General features: G+C 42.0%; 1 protein-coding gene across 20 annotated transcripts in view; it reads right to left on the bottom strand.

Moving 5' to 3' along the window:
* The window catches only part of LOC146549622 (regulating synaptic membrane exocytosis protein 2-like), a 58,121-nt gene extending 44,440 nt beyond the window's left edge, over positions 1-13,681 (bottom strand). For 5 of the 20 annotated variants that reach the window (XM_085261386.1, XM_085261373.1, XM_085261374.1 and 2 more), the window contains exons 1-5: positions 13,086-13,680; positions 7,973-8,005; positions 7,734-7,835; positions 7,266-7,476; positions 832-1,001 (exon numbers count right to left, since the gene is read on the bottom strand). In XM_085261386.1, the coding sequence (XP_085117512.1) occupies positions 832-1,001; positions 7,266-7,476; positions 7,734-7,835; positions 7,973-8,005; positions 13,086-13,240 (671 nt within the window). In that variant the 5' untranslated portion in view covers positions 13,241-13,680. Of the gene's footprint in view, positions 1-327; positions 484-831; positions 1,002-7,265; positions 7,477-7,733; positions 7,836-7,972; positions 8,006-13,085 lie in introns of those variants that run through there. The other 15 variants (XM_085261383.1, XM_085261385.1, XM_085261381.1 and 12 more) reach the window with 9 other exon arrangements.
* Between the last annotated feature and the right edge of the window lie 5,092 nt (positions 13,682-18,773).

Genomic DNA, 18,773 nt, shown 5'->3' with positions numbered 1-18,773 from the left:
ACTGTAATAATAAACTCATTGTTTAAGGAAAACTACATTTTGACTCCTGTTCTATGTTTACGGCCATAAAATCTCAACTCTGTCTGAGTTAAATTCTGTTACCAAAACCAGAACCAGCAGCAGACATCGATGCAGCATACAAACATTTAAACTTTTCTCCAGCAGCTCCAGACAACATGCAGTGTTCACAAGCATCAAAATATCAAAGCACTGGTTAAACCTACTAACGGTGAAAGTGAATCCGATTTCTGATCAACAAAGTTTGAGTCTGTATCAACAGACATAAACAGACAACAACAGCATAAAGAAGCTGAGATGTGTACTTACATGCAGTCAGTCTGAGTGCAACCACATACACATTTAATTAAAGTTTTTACAGCTCTCCTAGGAGGTTTGAAGCTTCATATTGACCAACACCTTGACACGCTCAGCAAGTTTATGACTGACATGGATCACACCGGAAGGCCCTCCCCCTCTCCAATCCCAGCAATACAGGAAATGACATCACTGCTGTTAGCCTGCATGCTGTATTTAGCACCAGCAGTAATCCTCTGCAAGGTACCAGATTATTAATCTGTTAATTTGATTACAGGATGTGTGTGTGTGTGGTTGTGTGTGTGTGTGTGTGTGTGTGTGTGTGTGTGTGTGTGTGTGTGTGTGTGAGAGAGAGAGAGAGAGAGAGAGAGAGAGATGGAGGTCACTCTCTAATTAAAAACAATCTCACTAATTAAAAGTTTAAATTTAAATGAGAAGCATGCAGGCACAGCTGACAGTTAAATGGCCTCAGGAACAAAAAAATGATAAATAATATAAACAATGAATAATACCCACCATTCTGCTGCACCATTACTCAAGGGCCCCGTGGCACCCAGTGGCCCATGTGTAGGTGGGTGGGGAGCCCTGTGTAAGCTGTAATTGATGGATAGCATTTCAGGGGAAAAGTCCCCTGACCGAGTGAGAAACTCCTGCTGCTTCCTGCACACATTGCACACCCACATCACCTGAAACACACACACCGTTTGTTTACTATAAACGCATGTAAGAGGCTGCTGTTGCCTGATTGGCTGGTTTTCCTCCTGATGTGATAGTTGGCATGCTTTACAGATCATGTGGTGTCTCCTGAGTTCCAAACAACCAAAGATGCACAACTTCACATATTTTCCAGAGATGATGCAATTATGTCATTAGTGGATGTTGATAAATGAGTTGCTTTTATTGAAAATGAACTTCTAGTCTTTCAGTTTAATACATTCTGTTAAATTTCCTGTAAGTTTATCTTTTTACACAACTTACATATTGAGAAAAACGGATAGGTTTTCTCTGTACTTAGATTTTCCTGCCATGGTGAATCCTGGGCCCTATTTCAGGAAGCCGGTTTAGTGGAAAAACTGAGTAAGTATACCCTGAGTTAACGAAAACTGGTTTTTCGGTTTCACAAAGCGAGTTCAGCTGAAGCCTGAGTGAGTCACTATGACGACACACGCCGTGAAGCTAACCTGCCCCCTAGCAGGTTTACTACAACTAACCCTGACTGTCTCCGCCCCTTTGTCGGAAACCTGACAGTAGGAAGTGTCGGACATGGCTTGCTCCTTCCTTGAAGAGCCAGTAGATCGTGAAGCCCAAATTCTCCGCAGAGCTCTCCGCCGGGAGAGAGTGATCAGAGCGCGTTTGGACATTTTATCATTTCCTGATGATTTTCTGTGCGAACGTTACCGTTTCTCAGCACAATCTATAATTTATTTGGATAACATCCTCAGGCCATATATTACGCATGTGACACATCGCGGACATGCTCTCAGTTCTGTACATATTATTTGTATTGCACTTCGGTTTTTTGCAAACGGGAGCTTTCTGTATAATATTGGTGACGCTGAGCACGTTTCCAAGGCTACCGTCTGTCGGGCAGTCAGGAATGTTACAGTTGCACTGAAACGTCTCCTGTACTCGTTTGTGGTGTTCCCCGGTCATAGACCCACAAGATTTATCAAAGAGGGATTCCACAAAATTGCAGGTATCAGGGTGACCAAAACGTAATGTATGATGTGGTGATACTTGGACTACTACTTAAATTTTACATTTATTTTCAGGGTTCCCAGGCGTGATTGGCTGTACAGATGGCACTCACATTCCAATCATTGCTCCTTCAGTAAATGAAGGAGACTATGTGAACAGGAAGTCTTTCCACAGCATCAATGTACAGGTACATAGTTCCCTGTAGCATTTCAAACTAACAAATTATTTCATTATAGTAATGGATGCTAATTCGTGTTCTCTGCACTGTGAAGATCATATGTGATGCTGCCAACATTATCACAAATGTGGAAGCCAAGTGGCCAGGCTCTATCCATGACTCACAAATATTCCGTGAATGTACACTGAGCACAAAATTTGGACATGGTGAGTTGAGAATACTTTAAAATATATAAAGACCAATTGCTTCAGGGACATTTGAACTGGAGTGTATCCTTCTGTCTTAGGAGAGTTCACTGGCTACTTGCTTGGTGATAGGGGGTATCCATGTTTACCCTATTTGCTCACCCCTTACCCTGACCCTGAACCGGGCCCACAGCAGCGATATAATCTGGCTAATTGCAGGACAAGAGCCAGAATTGAAATGACTATCGGAATGCTTAAGGCCCGGTTCCAGTGCCTGCAAAGACTCAGGGTCACCCCAGAAAGGGCATGTGACATTATTGTGGCATGTGTGATTCTTCACAACATTGCCACAATTAGAGGAGAACACTGTCCTTCTGAACCAGACATCAGCAGTGATCCAAACCATGAACATCCTGACCCTCCCACGGACATACAAGATGGAAGCGCAGTCAGAGACACCATATGTCACAATCATTTCTTTTGACCCATCACCTCAACATGTTGAAAGAAGAATAAACAGATTTTTTGTTCAACTGGCTTTATTGGTCGCCTGTATTTCCTGTACACAAAGTATTAAAAGATGTACACCTCATAAAGTGTCTCTGTTGCTTCCTCCTCTGTAACAGCTGTCAATGTTTCTTCATTATTTTCCTGTAGTAAAGAAATAAACAACATTGCTGTTCTACTGTAAACTCATCTAATCTGTGGAGTATTACTCACAACTGCATGTTGGTCTGGCTCAACAGGAGGCTGCACCAGATGCAGTACACCACCACCATCAACTGATAGAATATGAGGTTTATACAGGTCACTTAAACTTACAAGGGACCAAATGGCAATTAACAAACATACCAAGCACCTTACACTTCATTGTCATTATGCTCTCAAAGACAACCAAGACTGAGGGAAGGCAAAATCAGTCGGAAAATAACTTCACTACAAAATAATTCATTATGGTAAAGAGTTTATCAAATGAATGAGCAGCACTGCAAAGGTGACTGTGAAGAAAGGATGTATGCACATCATGTATTATTTTGAATTTACCCCTTATGTCGGCACTTGTGTCTTGCGGGGTTATTGACTCAGAGGATGTCCCCGCAGAGATGCCTTCGGCCACAGGGCGCCCACTGTTTTGGCTGAGGGCCAACTGCTCAGCCTCTGTGTAGTGGTGGTGGAGGACCCCCACCTGTTTTTCGGGCCTCCGCTTTTTTTCTGTTGGCTATAACGGGCCACATTTGAGCATACAGAGTAAGCAAATATGTACTTGTAATGTGCTCAGATAATTTCAATAAGTGCTTACAGACAGAAAATTAATGTAGCCTCTAACTGCAATTGATTTACATGGGACAAACTGACCAAGCACTATGGCTCATAATACAATTGTACCTTACCTGTTTGGACTATATTTTTATATTTCATTTTTACTTGCTGCCAGGCACGTTTGGGGCCTGTTGGGTTGCACCTGCGCTCACATCACATCACAAAATAAAATGTATAAAATAACAAATAAAATAACATATGATAAAATAACGTGTTAAATGGGTGGAAATCCCTAGATCAATGTTTATATTAACACTCACGCATTGACTCTGTCGGCTATGTTTTGCCATGCATGCTCCCTTTCTTTTGCAGCTGTGGCTGCGTTACTTTTTTCCGCGGAATTTGTATGTTATCGGCATATGCTGCCATCAGAATTTCGGCCTCAAGCGCTGTGACATACATTGACCGCGCCTTCTTTCCCTCCGTCTCCATGGTGACTCGCTTAATCTGTGCTCCGCTTATCAGGGCTTTATGTATCCTCGTCCGCGCGCTTCACTTGGGGTTAAAGCAACTCCGCGTTGACTGAACTAATTGTTATCAGCCTTTCTGAAACCGAATATTCCGAGTTGGACAGTTCGGGGTTACTCAACCCTGCGTATCGTTTTTCACTCTGAGTTTTCTAAACCGGCTTCCTGAAACAGGGCCCTGGTATCAGAATTCACCATAGCAATGTGTGGCAACGGGTAAATGAAGAGTAGAGCTTCCATTTAATCCAGAGGAGCTGGAATATGAAGATGCATCAGTGCTGACATGATATTTACCGTAGAAACAGGAGGGGAGAAAAAAGTAATTTTAATCAAATACTGAATAAGATATAGCTACAATGTCTGCTCTTATGTTTCTGTCTGCTCTGGCTTCATGAATGAGAAAATGAGTCATATGGTCAGTCAGCTGGTTCATGTGCGGCAGGAGGGGAGAAGTCAGAGGGACCAGCCGCCAGAGAGCCAGTCAGGTTCACAGAGCTAAGTTTTTCCTGTTGTCAGCAAACAATTTAACAACACTTTATTGTTCTATAAGCAAGCAATTTATTTATAAGGCACTTTCAGACAACTCCCAGCTGAAAACAAAGTGCCGTACACTTGACATGCCTAAGAAACAATACATTGAATAACTTAAGAAATATAAAATACTAATTAGAATTAAATTAAAATTATAAATCAGCACATTAGATTAAAGGCAGCCAGCAAATGGAGTGAAGCCAGAATGGGAGTTATGTGCTCTCTTTTGCAAATTCTGGGTTAAAAGTCGTGCAGCAGCATTTTGAACCAGCTGCAGACGAAAGAGAAGAAACAGACTTACTACAAAATACAGTGCATTACAGTAATCCAAATGAGATGAAATAAAAGCATGGCTTACTGTTTCAAAATGTGGCCTGGATAAAATAGGTCTTACCTTTGCCAAGCACCTTAAATGATAAAAACTGGACTTGACAGGAGCCCTAATTTGAGTGTCCAATTTAAAGTCACTGTCCATCTTAAAACCCAAATTAGTAACAACAAGTTTAAAATGCTGGGGGTCCCAAATCAATAGCGGAGGGATCACTAGGTCCGCAAGGACCAAACACAATCTCCTCGATTTTTCTTGAATTACATTTTTAAAAGTTTAGGGACATCCAAGTTTTAATATCTTCTAGACATGCCAGAAGTAGTTTAATAGAGAAGGCATCTTTCTGCTTCAGAGGCAGATAAATCTGGCAGTTATCAGCATAACAGTGGAAGGAAATTCCATGCTTTTTAAGGATGGTTCCCAAGGGCTGTAAATATGATGAAAAAAGCAGAGGCTCTAGAATTGAGCCCTGCGGGACCCCAAACTGAAGAGCCGCAGAAAAGGACTCATACCCTAAAAAGTTAACACTAAGTTTGATCAGAAAGATAAGACCTAAACCCATTCAAAGTAGTACCACGAATGCCTGCAAGACGGTGTAAACGAGACAGTAAAATGTTGTGGTCTACAGAGTCAAAAGCAGCTGTTAGGTCAAGGAGGACAAGAACAACATGATTACCAGAATCACAGGTAGGGAAGATATCATTAAAAACCTTTAAGAGTGCTGACTCAGGATACTATTCTCATTTTTTCTTAAATCAATCAATTGGGAATGTACAATTTTCTCTAAGATTTTAGACAGTAAAGTCAGCTTGGAGATAGGCCTGTGGTTAGTCAATACAGTGTGGTCCAGGGCGGGTTTCTTAAGAAGGGGTTGTACTACTTCCTGCTTAAAATAAGCAGGGACTACACCAGACATTAAACGGCTGTTTATAATAGTAAGAACAGTCTGTGCGAGGCAAAATCTTTTTAAAAAATTGTCAAGGGACAGGATCATTTGGAGACAAACAGGGCCTCAGATGACCAACCACATCCTCTAAAAAAGAAAGAGTTACAGGCTCAAACTGGTCAAAAACAGCAGAGCAAGGGATCGAGACAGAGGGGTCAGATTCAGGGGCAGAGATGAGAGCCCACGTAGCTGCTATCTTCTCATTAATAAAAAAACCCAACACAAAATCCTTAGATAGTTTATGAGAGGCTTCCAAACAGCCACTTTGTGGAGCATTTAAAACTAAGTTGATGGAGTTAAATAACACACGTGGATTATAACTGTTGGAGGAAATTGTCTTGTATTAAAAGTATTCCCTTTTAGCCTCCTTGACTGTATCCTGATAGAGACACCACCAGTCCTTTAAGATTTGAAGAGACACCTGCAGTTTGTCCCTCTTCCATCTGCGTTCAGCTCTACAACACTGCCTCCTCACAGCCCGAGTGGTGTCATTAAACCACGGCTCGGTTTTAGCCTTGAGCTGCCTGGTTTTTAATGGTGCCACAGAGTCGAGAATAGCTTGGTAGGAAGATTCAAAGCATTAAAATCTGATCCTAAAACAAAAAACCTGCACTGCACCTGCTGACCTCGTATCAAATTTGTATTGAATTCTGTTTTTAGATGCTTTAAAAATATTTAATCACCAGCTAGAACATGTCTAGAGTAGGTGGCACTCATAGGGATCATTTTCTGTGGAAGAAGAGTCCCGTGACCTGCAAAATGCCCCTTTTAGATTGATCAGATGCTGCAGCACCATCCCTTTCATGTGAATGCACAGGTTAAATGCTGAGTTGATAATCAGCTTCGTGTGAACACTTATCCTGATCTCCAGTGTTAGGGTGAGTACAGGGCATTTTGTAGTACAGGGCACAGTTGTGATAGTTGATGGTAGCAATCTTGATTTATACATAAGTGGGCAGATGACTCAAAGCAGTGACAGTGGTGCTGAAACTTTGTGAGTCTGATCTTAAGTAACATTTCCATTTTACCGTATCAAAGCAGAGCTACCTGAGGGACAATACCAAACGCATCCAGACCATGGCTGTATAAACATTTCATTTACCACTTATGAATTGCTGTTGCTTTTATGCACAGTATCCAGCCTGTGTCAATCAAATCAAAGCTAACAGTCTGACATTTAATCGTTTCATTTCAGACGATCTAGAGTTGTTAAACTGTCACTGAAAAAAATAATTAAACTGAAAATGACCCCAGATATTCAGCAATGTCCACAGCAAAAATGCACTCATAGACCAACCTTATTGGCTCTCAAGGAGACACGCCCCCCACAGCGGCCGCAGAAACGACTCTGGCAGTAGCAGCATGCTCGGCCACAGCCATCGGCAAACTTGGTCTTGCGACAGATCCCGCAGGTTGGAGACTCTGCCCGCGCTGTCTGAGCCTCTGGAGACTCCTCACCCAGCTTCTTCATGTGGTCTTTATACATCTCAAACTGCTGATGTAACTTCCTGTGAGGAGGAGGTTTTTAGAGAGAGGAGAGGTCAGAGGGTGACATATGCTAAACTTGTACTGAAGTCTAAAGGACCAGTGAGCTGGTCCTTGTTTGGTTCATTAAAGAGGCGAAGCCAGGCATGTACGATTGGATTTGGACCTTCAGTGTCAGACTGCGACATGATGAATAAACACAGCATCAGGTGTCTACCTGAACTGAGGCTCAGGTGAGACACAAACACCTGTGCTCAGGTAAGCCTCTGGGTTTACTCACATCTGCAGCTCGTTGTCTGTTGGACTTTTAACCTGCAGAACTTCGGACACGTTGGTGGCAACGTTACTGACCAACTGACTGAACCCTGAGAATGGATTCCACCTGTCCAGGTAATACACACAGTCAGCTGACAGGAAGCACATCAGTGGGTGGGAGGGGCAGCGTGGGACACAAGAAATAGCTTATTGAGGAAAAGAGGCGTGGCTAAGGGAGTGCACTCTGGGAGATGAGGTACTTACGAGGACGAGGGAGGTTTCACTTCCTCCTGCTCCCTGCAGACATAGACATGATGGCGATGATGATGATGATGATGATGTCAGTGATATAATTAATCATGAAATAATATAAAAACAAAATCATAACAGAAACAAACTGAAACTGAAGCTTTAAATTAGAGCCCTGCATTGGGACTGGGATCCCACCCAACGCAAATCTCGCAGGAGTGGGGGGTTTTAAGGTTGCCGTGGGCAACAGTTGGTCTCAAAATTGTTAGCAGGACGAAGAGTGCAACTGCTGTTGGTAACAAAATTCAGATTGGAGAGTCTAAAACTAAAGAAAAGAGTGGAAAGATGGATATTTGGAAAAGTTATAAAATAAAGAAAGTAAAGCGCTGGACATAAAGTGCCACATACACATGCATTAATCATAGCGCATTTATAATGTGGTTCACGTGACCAACTCACTACCCCAGTGGGCAAGACATTACAGTTGATAGTACTGCAGGACAAAAGTGTTGTTTTTTTCACCTGTCTCAACCCAAGATTAACTGGATAATCAATTGATTGAAGAAAAATGAAGACATGGAGAGACGCTTTATTTAAATCCCTGAAAGTGGCGATGCCTCTCATAAAGGCTCCAGTTCGATAACATCTACATGCATCTTGTAGAGAATCCCTCACCTTCTGCTGCTGCCAGGACGAAAGCTTTCAAAAGCTACAGGTACTTCTGATCTAGGTAAATAATGCAGTGTGTAGGAGGTGAAGAGAAAGAAACTGTTTGTTGTTAAAGCAAAGGTAAGTGCTACATAGTTCGCTTAAACGAACTACCACATGTAAATCTTATATTTTGTTGACTCGTACATTTACAGTGTAGTGTCAGAAAAGTTCTGGTAGTATTAATTTGTCACATTATTATCATGTTGCTGTGGAGAAGCAGGTATTGGTGGGATTTGGCCTGTAAGGCACGGCTAGCAGATGTACTCACATGCCATACTCTACATCCTTCTGGCAGCTGTAAATAAATGCTGATTAGTGCATCTGATAGCACAGAAACTAAATGGCATTTTGTTTAAGTTAAATGTGCGGACGTTTGATGGATGGCTGGAGGGCAAAGGACTGAAGTACTGTTTTGCCCTCAAGGAGGGTGAGTCCTAGTAGCTCTGACATCATGTGAAAGATAAATATCAATAAGTCTGTGGGTGCGGGCAGGATTGGACACAGACGGACGGAGTGGGTGGTAATGGTCAGAAATTCAGAGGAAGAGGGATTTTAAAAAACAAAACAAAACAAAAAAAACAGTCCCACACAGGGCTCTACTTCAAATAAGCAGAAACAGAATGAGACATCGAGCTGCTGAAACGGGATTAATTCAGTTCTCTTCTGCCACCACCAGGATGCGTCAGAATGCAACAACTCATCCAGTAGCACACACAGCTGAAACAGTTTGTTTGTTGGTTTGGCCAACCATAAAGGTAAACAAACCGAGCAAACAAACAAAGGATTCATTGAAATGATTTTATTAGTCTTCCTGTCACTTCACCAGTTCTTAACTGAAAATCAAACATAAAAGCAAAATGAACAAAATATGAATGAAACAATAAAATAAGTAAATGCACACGGTCAACAGTCATGATGCAGGCTTGGCCAAGGCCTGACATGATGTCACAGCAGCTCCATAAGAGTCCGCAAGCTGAGAGTCGGGAGGTCTGTGATTTATGGTCTAATCACATGCTGGCAATAAAATCATGAAAGTGTTGCGATGTCTGCCCTGTCCTGCCCTGAAAGGTTGGCAGCTGGTCTACAGTGTGTGCCATCTCTTTAACACAGCAATGTTTACATAGAAGTCATTGCTGATTGGCTCATACTTGTGACACACACCAAACAAACCACAAACAAAAAAGCAAAACAAACAAACAAAACTTTCAAAGCTAATCATGCTTGGGATAGGCAGTAAGTGACAGGCAATGTAGGGGCTTAAAACAACAAAAGAAAAAAAACATCCAACACACAGTGAGGACAGTAAGATGCTCGGTTTGACTTCACTGATGAAAGGGCCCACACAAACTAAACATTTTAAACAGACTAAAATAAAACTGTGTCAGATGTGTTCACAAAGACTGCTTTGAAACCCTTTGACCTCAGTGACTCTGCAGTGACATCTGGAGGCCACACGTGGTTACAGCACCTCACAGATAGCTACAGTCCTCAGACGGCCCAAAACCACCAGATGCTCTGATCCCTGTTAAACCACAAACCCCCTCATCCACCAAGCAACACCCACACTAATGGGATAACTGGATTTAGTCTGCAGTTACAGTAAACTCGAGAGACAGACTGTTAAGAACCAGCAAGCCTGTAAAACCTACAATATCCACCAGAAATACAGCAAAGCATTCTGGGAAAAATTCTGACAGACACTACTTATTCTACTGCAGCACAGCACTGTACAGAGAAACAGTGAAAACCAGCTCCATCTGCACCCTGCACAATCAAACTGAACACGCCAGTCCTCATTCTGTAGGATCTGTACTCATACCAAGCCTGTCTCAATTAGCTCAGTCTGCCACCGCTGTCTCATCAAAACCTCCTCGAACAGGATGAACCACACTGAGATGGCCGCAGTTCATTTGGAAGATTTTACATTAAAAACACGTCATGAAGGATTTGAGCAAAGATTCCAAAAAAATTTCAACATGACATAAAAATGTGACTTAAAATTATTCATCTATTATCTGATGAGCTTTCACATTTATCTGGTGACCTTCTCGAGTGAATGTATAAACATTTACTGTATGTAGATCAGGACAACACTCTGATGTGTGAGGAGACACAAAAATTACAAACAACTCTTCAAGGATGCATTTATGGTAAATGGATGCTGGGTCTGCCGGAACACCTCCTCCAGGAGGCGCCCAGGAGGCATCCTTGTCAGATGCCTGAATCACCTCAACTGGCTCCTTTCGATGTGGAGGAGCAGCGGCTCTACTCTGAGCCCCTCCCGGATGGCTGAACTTCTCACCCTATCTCTAAGTGAGAGTCCAGCCACCCTTCGGAGGAAGCTCATTTCCGCCGCTTGTATCCGCGATCTCATTCTTTCGGTCACTACCTACAGCTCGTGACCATAGGTGAGGGTAGGGACGTAGATCGACCGGTAAATTGAGAGATTTGCTTTTATGCTCAGCTCTCTCTTCACCACTATGAGAACCAGTCTATAATAAATAACACAATAAAAGGCTGATTGATCATTACAAAAACATTTTCCAGTTACTGGTGAAACTGATCTGCTGAATGAACCAATGAACCTCTGTTTAATATGCAGATCACCAGCCTATTTGATTTTATTATTATGTCAAAAATGAAGACATTTCAGTGGACTGTGTTGCTCTGTGAAGGGGGGAGTATTCATTCCTTAAATACTGACTGCTTTCAGCAGAAAGTTCTAACTCACTTCAGTCTGTGCACCACATTCAGACCAGTTTGACCACTAAAAATATTTCCCAGTGACCTTCACATGGTTCCCCTTTATTTTGGTGTAAAGAAGTTTAATTTCATTCTAAAACATCTCAGAAAACACCAAAGAGGCAGAGCAATTATGTCACTTCCTGACAATGCTCAGGAAAAACAACCTGGGTCAAAAGATGCTACTGCTAATCTTTATGCCAGCACGCTAAAAGATTAGCAGTAGCATCTTCTGGCATATTTATATCACAGCTTCAGCAGATCAATGAGCACAGCTCAGAAGATAGCTGGCCACTCTCTGCCCTCCCAATCACATCCTTGTTCTCACCTGAAGGATCTGTTGTTCTCTGCCAATCAGTACAGGTCCCTCAAATGAAACTTAGAAACAGCTTCTTCTCTGTGAGCTCAATATCAACCCAATTAAAAGTGATCAGTGAAACAGTTCATCAATCAGCCTAACCTGACATACAGCAAAATTTTATAGGGGAGTGAATTAGATTAATGATTGCATTAAGCAGTTATTCTAATACCCACATAGCAAAATTGGTATGGCCCGGATCTGGCCCGCACAATGTGCTTACACATGGCCCACATACCGCAAAGAATGATGGCCCGCACAAGGCCAGTTGCAGACAAACTGGTGGTCCTGTACTGACCCAGAACAGTTTCAGCTCTGGCACTAGATGTAAGCCTAATGTGTACCTTAATCAAGCCATGTAATAACAACGTGCCGGAACATAATACTGCAAAGTAACATGAAGAACGATTCTTATAAAGTGCTTTTCTACTCTGCCGGATTACGGAAGGCACTGAACACAACATGCCACATTCACTCAATCACATCCTTTCTATCAACTGAGTACGTCCTAACTACATTAATACACATTCACACTCTTGACATGCAGATAGGAGAAGCTAGGGAGATTGAACCACTAACCTTCCGATCAGTAGGTAACCTGCTCTACCTCCTGAGCTACAGCCACCCAGTGGTAAACATGAGTAAACCTTCACTAGGTTTTGGATAAAGTGTACACTCACAAACCTGTCAAACCTGCATTTGAAATGTTTGCAACATGGGATTTGGGTCTTCAAACTAAAATAGGAAATTAGGAACATGAATAGTGCTATCAATGCCAGACTTGGCCCACATCTGGTTGGAATACACCCTGCCATGACACCAGTCAGTCAGAAGTGCCAGCTTGATGATAGATCTGGGCCAGACCCGTTTTCTATGAGCCTGGGCCACATAAACCAAACCACAATCGAGCCAGATACGGCATGCCATCACTTAAACAGTGACAACTATGCCAGGCCTGGCCCATATCTGGATGACATACCACTCAGCATGCCAGACGTCAGCCACTGCTGGCTGACGGTGATCCAGGCCAGACCAGCGTGCTGTGTGGGTATAGCCATTTCTGATTAGTTTAATCGGTTTTGTTTTTAAGTAAACGCCAAATTTATGAGCAGCTTTTAAATCTTTACTTTATTTTATCTTCACTTTTTTTCTTCCGTTGCTGCCTGAACACCTGCAGTCTGCTTCTGCCACTGACGATCTGGAGAGGTCAACTTCTTAAACCTTCCTGCTGCAGCTGCTGAGGTTTTTTAATTAAAATGCTCACTGATGCTTTTATTTTCTCTGAACACCAGCTGATTCCATAATCAATAATCTTACTTGAGCATGCTCTTTTCCTTCGTCTCCTCCTCCTTCTGCCTCTCCATCACCGACAGGATGATGCTGCGCTCCTCCTCCGTCAGGTGGCTCAGGTCCGGCAGCTCCGGCCCAAGCCCAGGCTCCGCAGCCAGTGCCGGTCCAGCCGGCCCGGACATTGTGTCTGTGGGCCGCTGGAAGAGAAGGTAGCGTCGGTCAGGCCAGAGCCACGTGACTGGATCCCGTCATCATAATCATAAATGATGATGTTAACGACGAAGGCCAGGGAGTTGCAGAGTGTTCACATTATTTTGTCCAGCTCCAGGTGCGTTCAGCGGCTCTGCTGCCGCGGCGAAGGCTCGAGGAGCCGCTCCACCTGCAGCTGCACCTCCATCAGACCATCCACCATTCACCACCATCCTCCTCCTCCTCCGGCTCACCAGCAGGCGCAGCGGCGTCCTTTTGCTCGCTACTCCGCAGTCATGTCGCCTCCGGGGTCAGCGGCGGTTCCGTCCCGCTCCTCCCGGCCCTGCGGCCCTAATACTTGGCCTTCTGTGGTCGCGGTGTCCCGCTGTGGTTGTACGGTGCTTCTCGGCGATAACAGGCGCAGGGGCGAGGAGGAGAAAATAAATAAATCTTCACATGACGGGGAGGGAGGGGGGCACGACGTGACGTACTACAACAAAGATCAGCTGGTCGGGCGGGGGGGAGGAGCTAAAGATAGAGCTGCAGAGGAAGCTACAAACAGCGTCATCAGTCAGTCACCCAGTCAACTGATGGATCGATAACAAACATATTTAATAATGTGAAAGAATAATGGTACAGCGTAGAGCTGCCACTCAGACAAAAGAAAGCGTTAGTACGTTATAATATTGATATTGTAAGAACCTAAAATGTTTTTGCTAAAACGTGATAATTATGTATACTTTAATAAAGTGATATTGTGTTGTTCAAACGTGAAAAGTATATTGTACTGATAGTATATTGAACAAACATGAAAAGTATAACGTTAGAAAAACAAACTTTTCAGGTTATAACGTGATATAGCTCTATTTTTCTTTTGCCTGGGTGGCAGCTCTACGCTACAGTAAGAGCGCATTAAAACAAATTAAAAAATACACCACTTTAAATTTAAAGTAGAAAGTGTAGAATTCATGAAATACAGGCCGTCTGTGAATTCTAACAGACATAATTATAAACGATAATACAGTGTAATCGAATCGAAAAGACTGTAGTGCTATGTAACACAAGTTATGTCAAAGTATATATTATATTATCTAAGACATTAACTTGTGATTTTTAAGCTAAGTGATATCTATTAAGCTATAGGTGCTGCTGTTTCTGCGTGAAAATTACGGTAATTAAATTTTAAAAAAGAGGCATCATGCAGGAATTTGCAGTGAAAAGAGTCTAAGGAAATTCACTGTTCATTGGCATTGCGTGAAGGTACAGCTGTTTAGACAGGTCAACCCTAATCTGACAGTCAGTCATTATTCACAAGTTAATAAATATGCGATAACGACCCGGCAGCATAATGAACTGCCAACCTGGAAAGTCTGCTGCCGATGGGCAAACTGTGTTGTGTTCTTTTTGTGTTCAAATGTTGGCATAAATATTTTCTGTATGACAACGCTGGCATTATGATTGACTGGGTTTTATGTGCCTAAAGAAGAAAATGTGAAGAGTACTGTGCATATTATTTAAAGAAAATATGTTACAGTGTCCATGCCAAAGCTGTTTATGATTAAAGTTATAATAATCCTAATTTGTTCTTAATTATTTTAAAGTTAACACCAAAAGCAAGGTAATTTTGTTTGTTTGTTTATTACTTTATCGTAACAATGCTTCTGTGAAACGCAATAAATCCTATATTGTTGGAAAGCCTGTTTATTTCCCCTTAAATGGTGCCACTTAGGGTTAGGGTTAGGGTTAGAAAATGCATTTGTGGGTTGCTTCGCAGAGTTGAGTATGTGGCCTGAGCCCATGAAAAACTTCTTTGCTAGAGTCAAACAGCTGATTTACTCTTGTTTATTGTTGTGTTCCAACAATATAAAATGTGTTGCCAAGAAGCATTGTTACAACAAAGAAGTAATCAGCCAAAGACAAATGTCCTTACTTTTTGTGCTAGGTTTATCAACAGCAATATGCTGTGACAGGTACAGAGTACAAGGGAGCACTGTGGTTTAGAGACTGAAGACATCACCTAGAGCGATGAAACACTACTCCCACTGAAAGTCCACTAAACCAATCCCAGTGCTCCCTGTTTTTACAAATCACACCCTAAGTCTATGAGTATATGACAGAAAAACATACACATTTTATTCTTATTCAAACACTAACAGCTGTTTGAATATAAATTAATCAGGAACTGATCAGTAATTATAATCTGAGATAAACATAATTTATGTAATTTCCTTAGGGATTATTAAGGTATTCTGAATCTGTAACAGAGCGCCATCTGATGGACAGCTGCATTTTTGATCATTCCATTTGCTAAGTCAGCTTCATGTTTTCACAAATAAGCTGGGAATGAATATCTCACTACATCTGGTGCACTCTGGATCAAGTGAAAAAGCTTTCTAAAGAATTTTAGAGATGAATGACTATTCAGAATTACCCTGGAATTTTGAACATTTATCTGAACACTCCAAACTCCAAACACTCCACTGAAAGAGGCTCAGCAGCATATTCACTTCCTCAGTGTGGTCTAAAAGCCAGGTCAACTTTTACTTTTCCCCCACAAAGAAATAAAAACGTTCAGAATCAGATAATCTCAGAGGGAAACCGAGACTGAGGAACTCTGTTTCCTGTTTGGAATCTAAGGGTGTTTTCAGACCTACAAGTTTGTAAACTTGTAGCTTTTACCCATGGTTAGGTTTGTTTTCACACAGATAAAAATCCAAGTGAACTGCAAATGAACCAAATGTGTCACTACAAACCACATAAGAATGTTCAGTCTGCTTACTGGCCAGTTGTGTCTGTTCTTGGTCTCAGTTTATTCCGCACGTCCTTCTTGCCTTCCATATGTTCCTGTATCTCTTTTTTGTCTGTGGTTTATTCTATAGACTCATGTATGAAGTCAGTCTTGTGTGAACCTTCCTTCCTGCAGCTCAGCTTCAGCCACTGGATATGTCACTTTATGTTTGAGACTGTATGAAGAGTTTTCTGCAGATTAAGAAATAATCTGTGTGCTGAGTAATATGTCTTTCCAGATATCTTCCTCACTGCAAAAGTGGTAACTGAAGGGTTTAACAAATGATTGAGTAGTCAGATGTTTGTTCAGTACTGCATTCACTGTGAAACCTTTCTCACAAATGGAGTTTGATTTGCTTCTCTCCAGTCTGATTCCTCATGTGATATTTCAGGCTGTTCTCACACTTTTTTAGTGTTTTAGATGTCACCCTGGGTAAACACACCTGAATCAAATAATTAGTTCATTACCAGGCCTCTGGAGAACTTCAAGAAATGTTGAGGAGGTAATTTAGCCATTTACACATCTAAAAACCTGCAGGACACCAGCTCTCAAGGCCTGGAGTTGGCCACCCCTGCTTTAGATGATGATTTGCAATACTTTCCATGGTATAGTCACCACCCACCAAACAACAACAGATATGTGGAGGAGCTGAACAACATATACCTTTATGAGCTTAACTGTGCTCTTCACAGACTGGACATCTGCAGTTGTCGTTTGCAGACAGGCTGGTTTCCTAACAACCATACAGGAGCAGTAATGTTAGCTTAAGGCCTGAGAAAAGCACCTGCGTGACCGCATGGAGTCATCTAGTGTGTGTTGCTATAGGATAATGCCAGGTAAGGCCCATATTTATTTCATTACTGATCATTTCATTTAAATGTATATGAGAAATAGTACTTTTGATGTGGTGATTATATAAACTATTCACTGAATTTACCGAAAATGCATTATATTGCGATATAGATTCTTATGTTATCTTATCTAAATGTAAATGCTGAGTCCTTTTTACGCACTAAGGATAATTATGGAGTTCCACTTGGACCAATTCTGTTTACGTTATTCATGCTTCCCTTAGGCAGTATCATTAGATCGCATACCATACAGTTTCACTCGTATGGAGATTATATCCAACTTTATCTATCCATAAATCCAGATAACACACACCAGTTCGTTAAACTGCAGGAATGTCTAAAAGCCATAAAGACCAGTATGACCTCTAGTTTTCTGCTTGTAAATTCAGATAAAATTGAGGTTATTGTATTTCATCAAAAAATCTTAGAAATCCTGTATCTAACCAGATGCTTACAATGGATGGTATTACCTTGGTCTCCAGTAACACTGTGAGGAATCTTGGAGCCATTTTTGACCAGGACATGTCCTTCAATGCACATATTAAACTATTAACTGAGAAGCCTCAGTTGAAAGAAACTGGTCTTAACAACAGAGCTAATGTGATAAAACAGTGTCAAAAGTCACACCAAGGTTCTTTGCAACCAAATGACAGTAAGAAACTAAAAGACCAATGGTGATGTTTTATCAGTCTCACAGGATGGGTTATCAAATAAAATAATTTCTGCTTTACTTTTGTTCAGGCTGAGGAAGTCAGTCTCATCCAATTTGGTTCCAATTTGGCTCTAGTCATTTACCAGCTCTTGCAATCGGCATTTGTTTTTAGACCATTCATAGCTGCTTTTTTTGTCCTATCATGTTACAGCTAAATAATTACCAAAGTGTTCATTCTGTTCATCTGGACGTAGAGTTTTCAGTGGGAGACGGGTTAGGCATAAAGCATAGAAGCTATCCAAGAAAGGCTCGAGTCAGAAACTTTACGTTCTGCAGAATAAGCAAAGAAGGACCGAAGAGTTACGCTACAGGGCCCAAGAGTACATCATTCTCCATCTTGCAGTGCTGTGATTGCAGCCACTCCCCAACTCTCTGTGAATGGTACTTATGGCCATTAATCAATGGTCACTGATTGGCGGTCTTTAATCAGTGGTTGAAGATAAATAGTCATAACCATTTGCATATTAATGAACTGACCTCACAGCCCATTGTTCACCAGTGGTGGTGAATTTCAGTCATTGTGCAAATGTACTGTTTATAAGGTTGAGGAAACTTCCACTCGGCTGAGATGGAAGAAGTCACTTGGATGAGTGACTAAACGTTTCTCCCACTTAAAACGCTATGTCCAGATGAACAGAATTAACTTTTTGGGGTTTGCCCAGTACAGCTCTTTCCTCGCTTTGTATCCAATCTCTCTCTCTCCCTCTGTTTCAGTGCTTTTCCAGCAGAGACTTTCGCTATGTTCCCACATTCCATGATTTTGAATCCCTGTGTACTCAGTAAAGCTTTGTTAAAATTGCTGTCTCGATTGTGTCTGCATTTGGGTCCACTCCCATGTACTGGTTCCCAGGCCCCTTGACAACTGTGTTATTGCCTGCTCTAAATCAGGGGTCGGCAACCTTTCTGATGAGTGCCATCTAAAATTTCCTCAGAGGTCAATGTACCATATGGTTGCATTAGCAATCAATTTAATAACGGCCTATATTAACAGTTACACACATTTTGACAAAAGCCCAGCCCATCAGGTATTGTAACAGGTATGTAACGGCGCACTGCGGGCAACACGCCAGACAGAATAGGCTACACTAGGCTGGAGAATTGTCACTCGCCGCAGCGAGGTCAGACTGGCGTGTAAGCTGGCGAACGCAGGCAATATGCCAGGAGAACCCAGTCTA

This window comes from Mchenga conophoros, linkage group LG22 (assembly GCF_057382185.1).
Source record: "Mchenga conophoros isolate Kocher_MC1m ecotype Shallow Benthic linkage group LG22, M_conophoros_male_GT1.1, whole genome shotgun sequence".
Taxonomy (NCBI): Eukaryota; Metazoa; Chordata; class Actinopteri; order Cichliformes; family Cichlidae; genus Mchenga; species Mchenga conophoros.
This window is presented reverse-complemented; position numbering and strand designations above follow the sequence as displayed.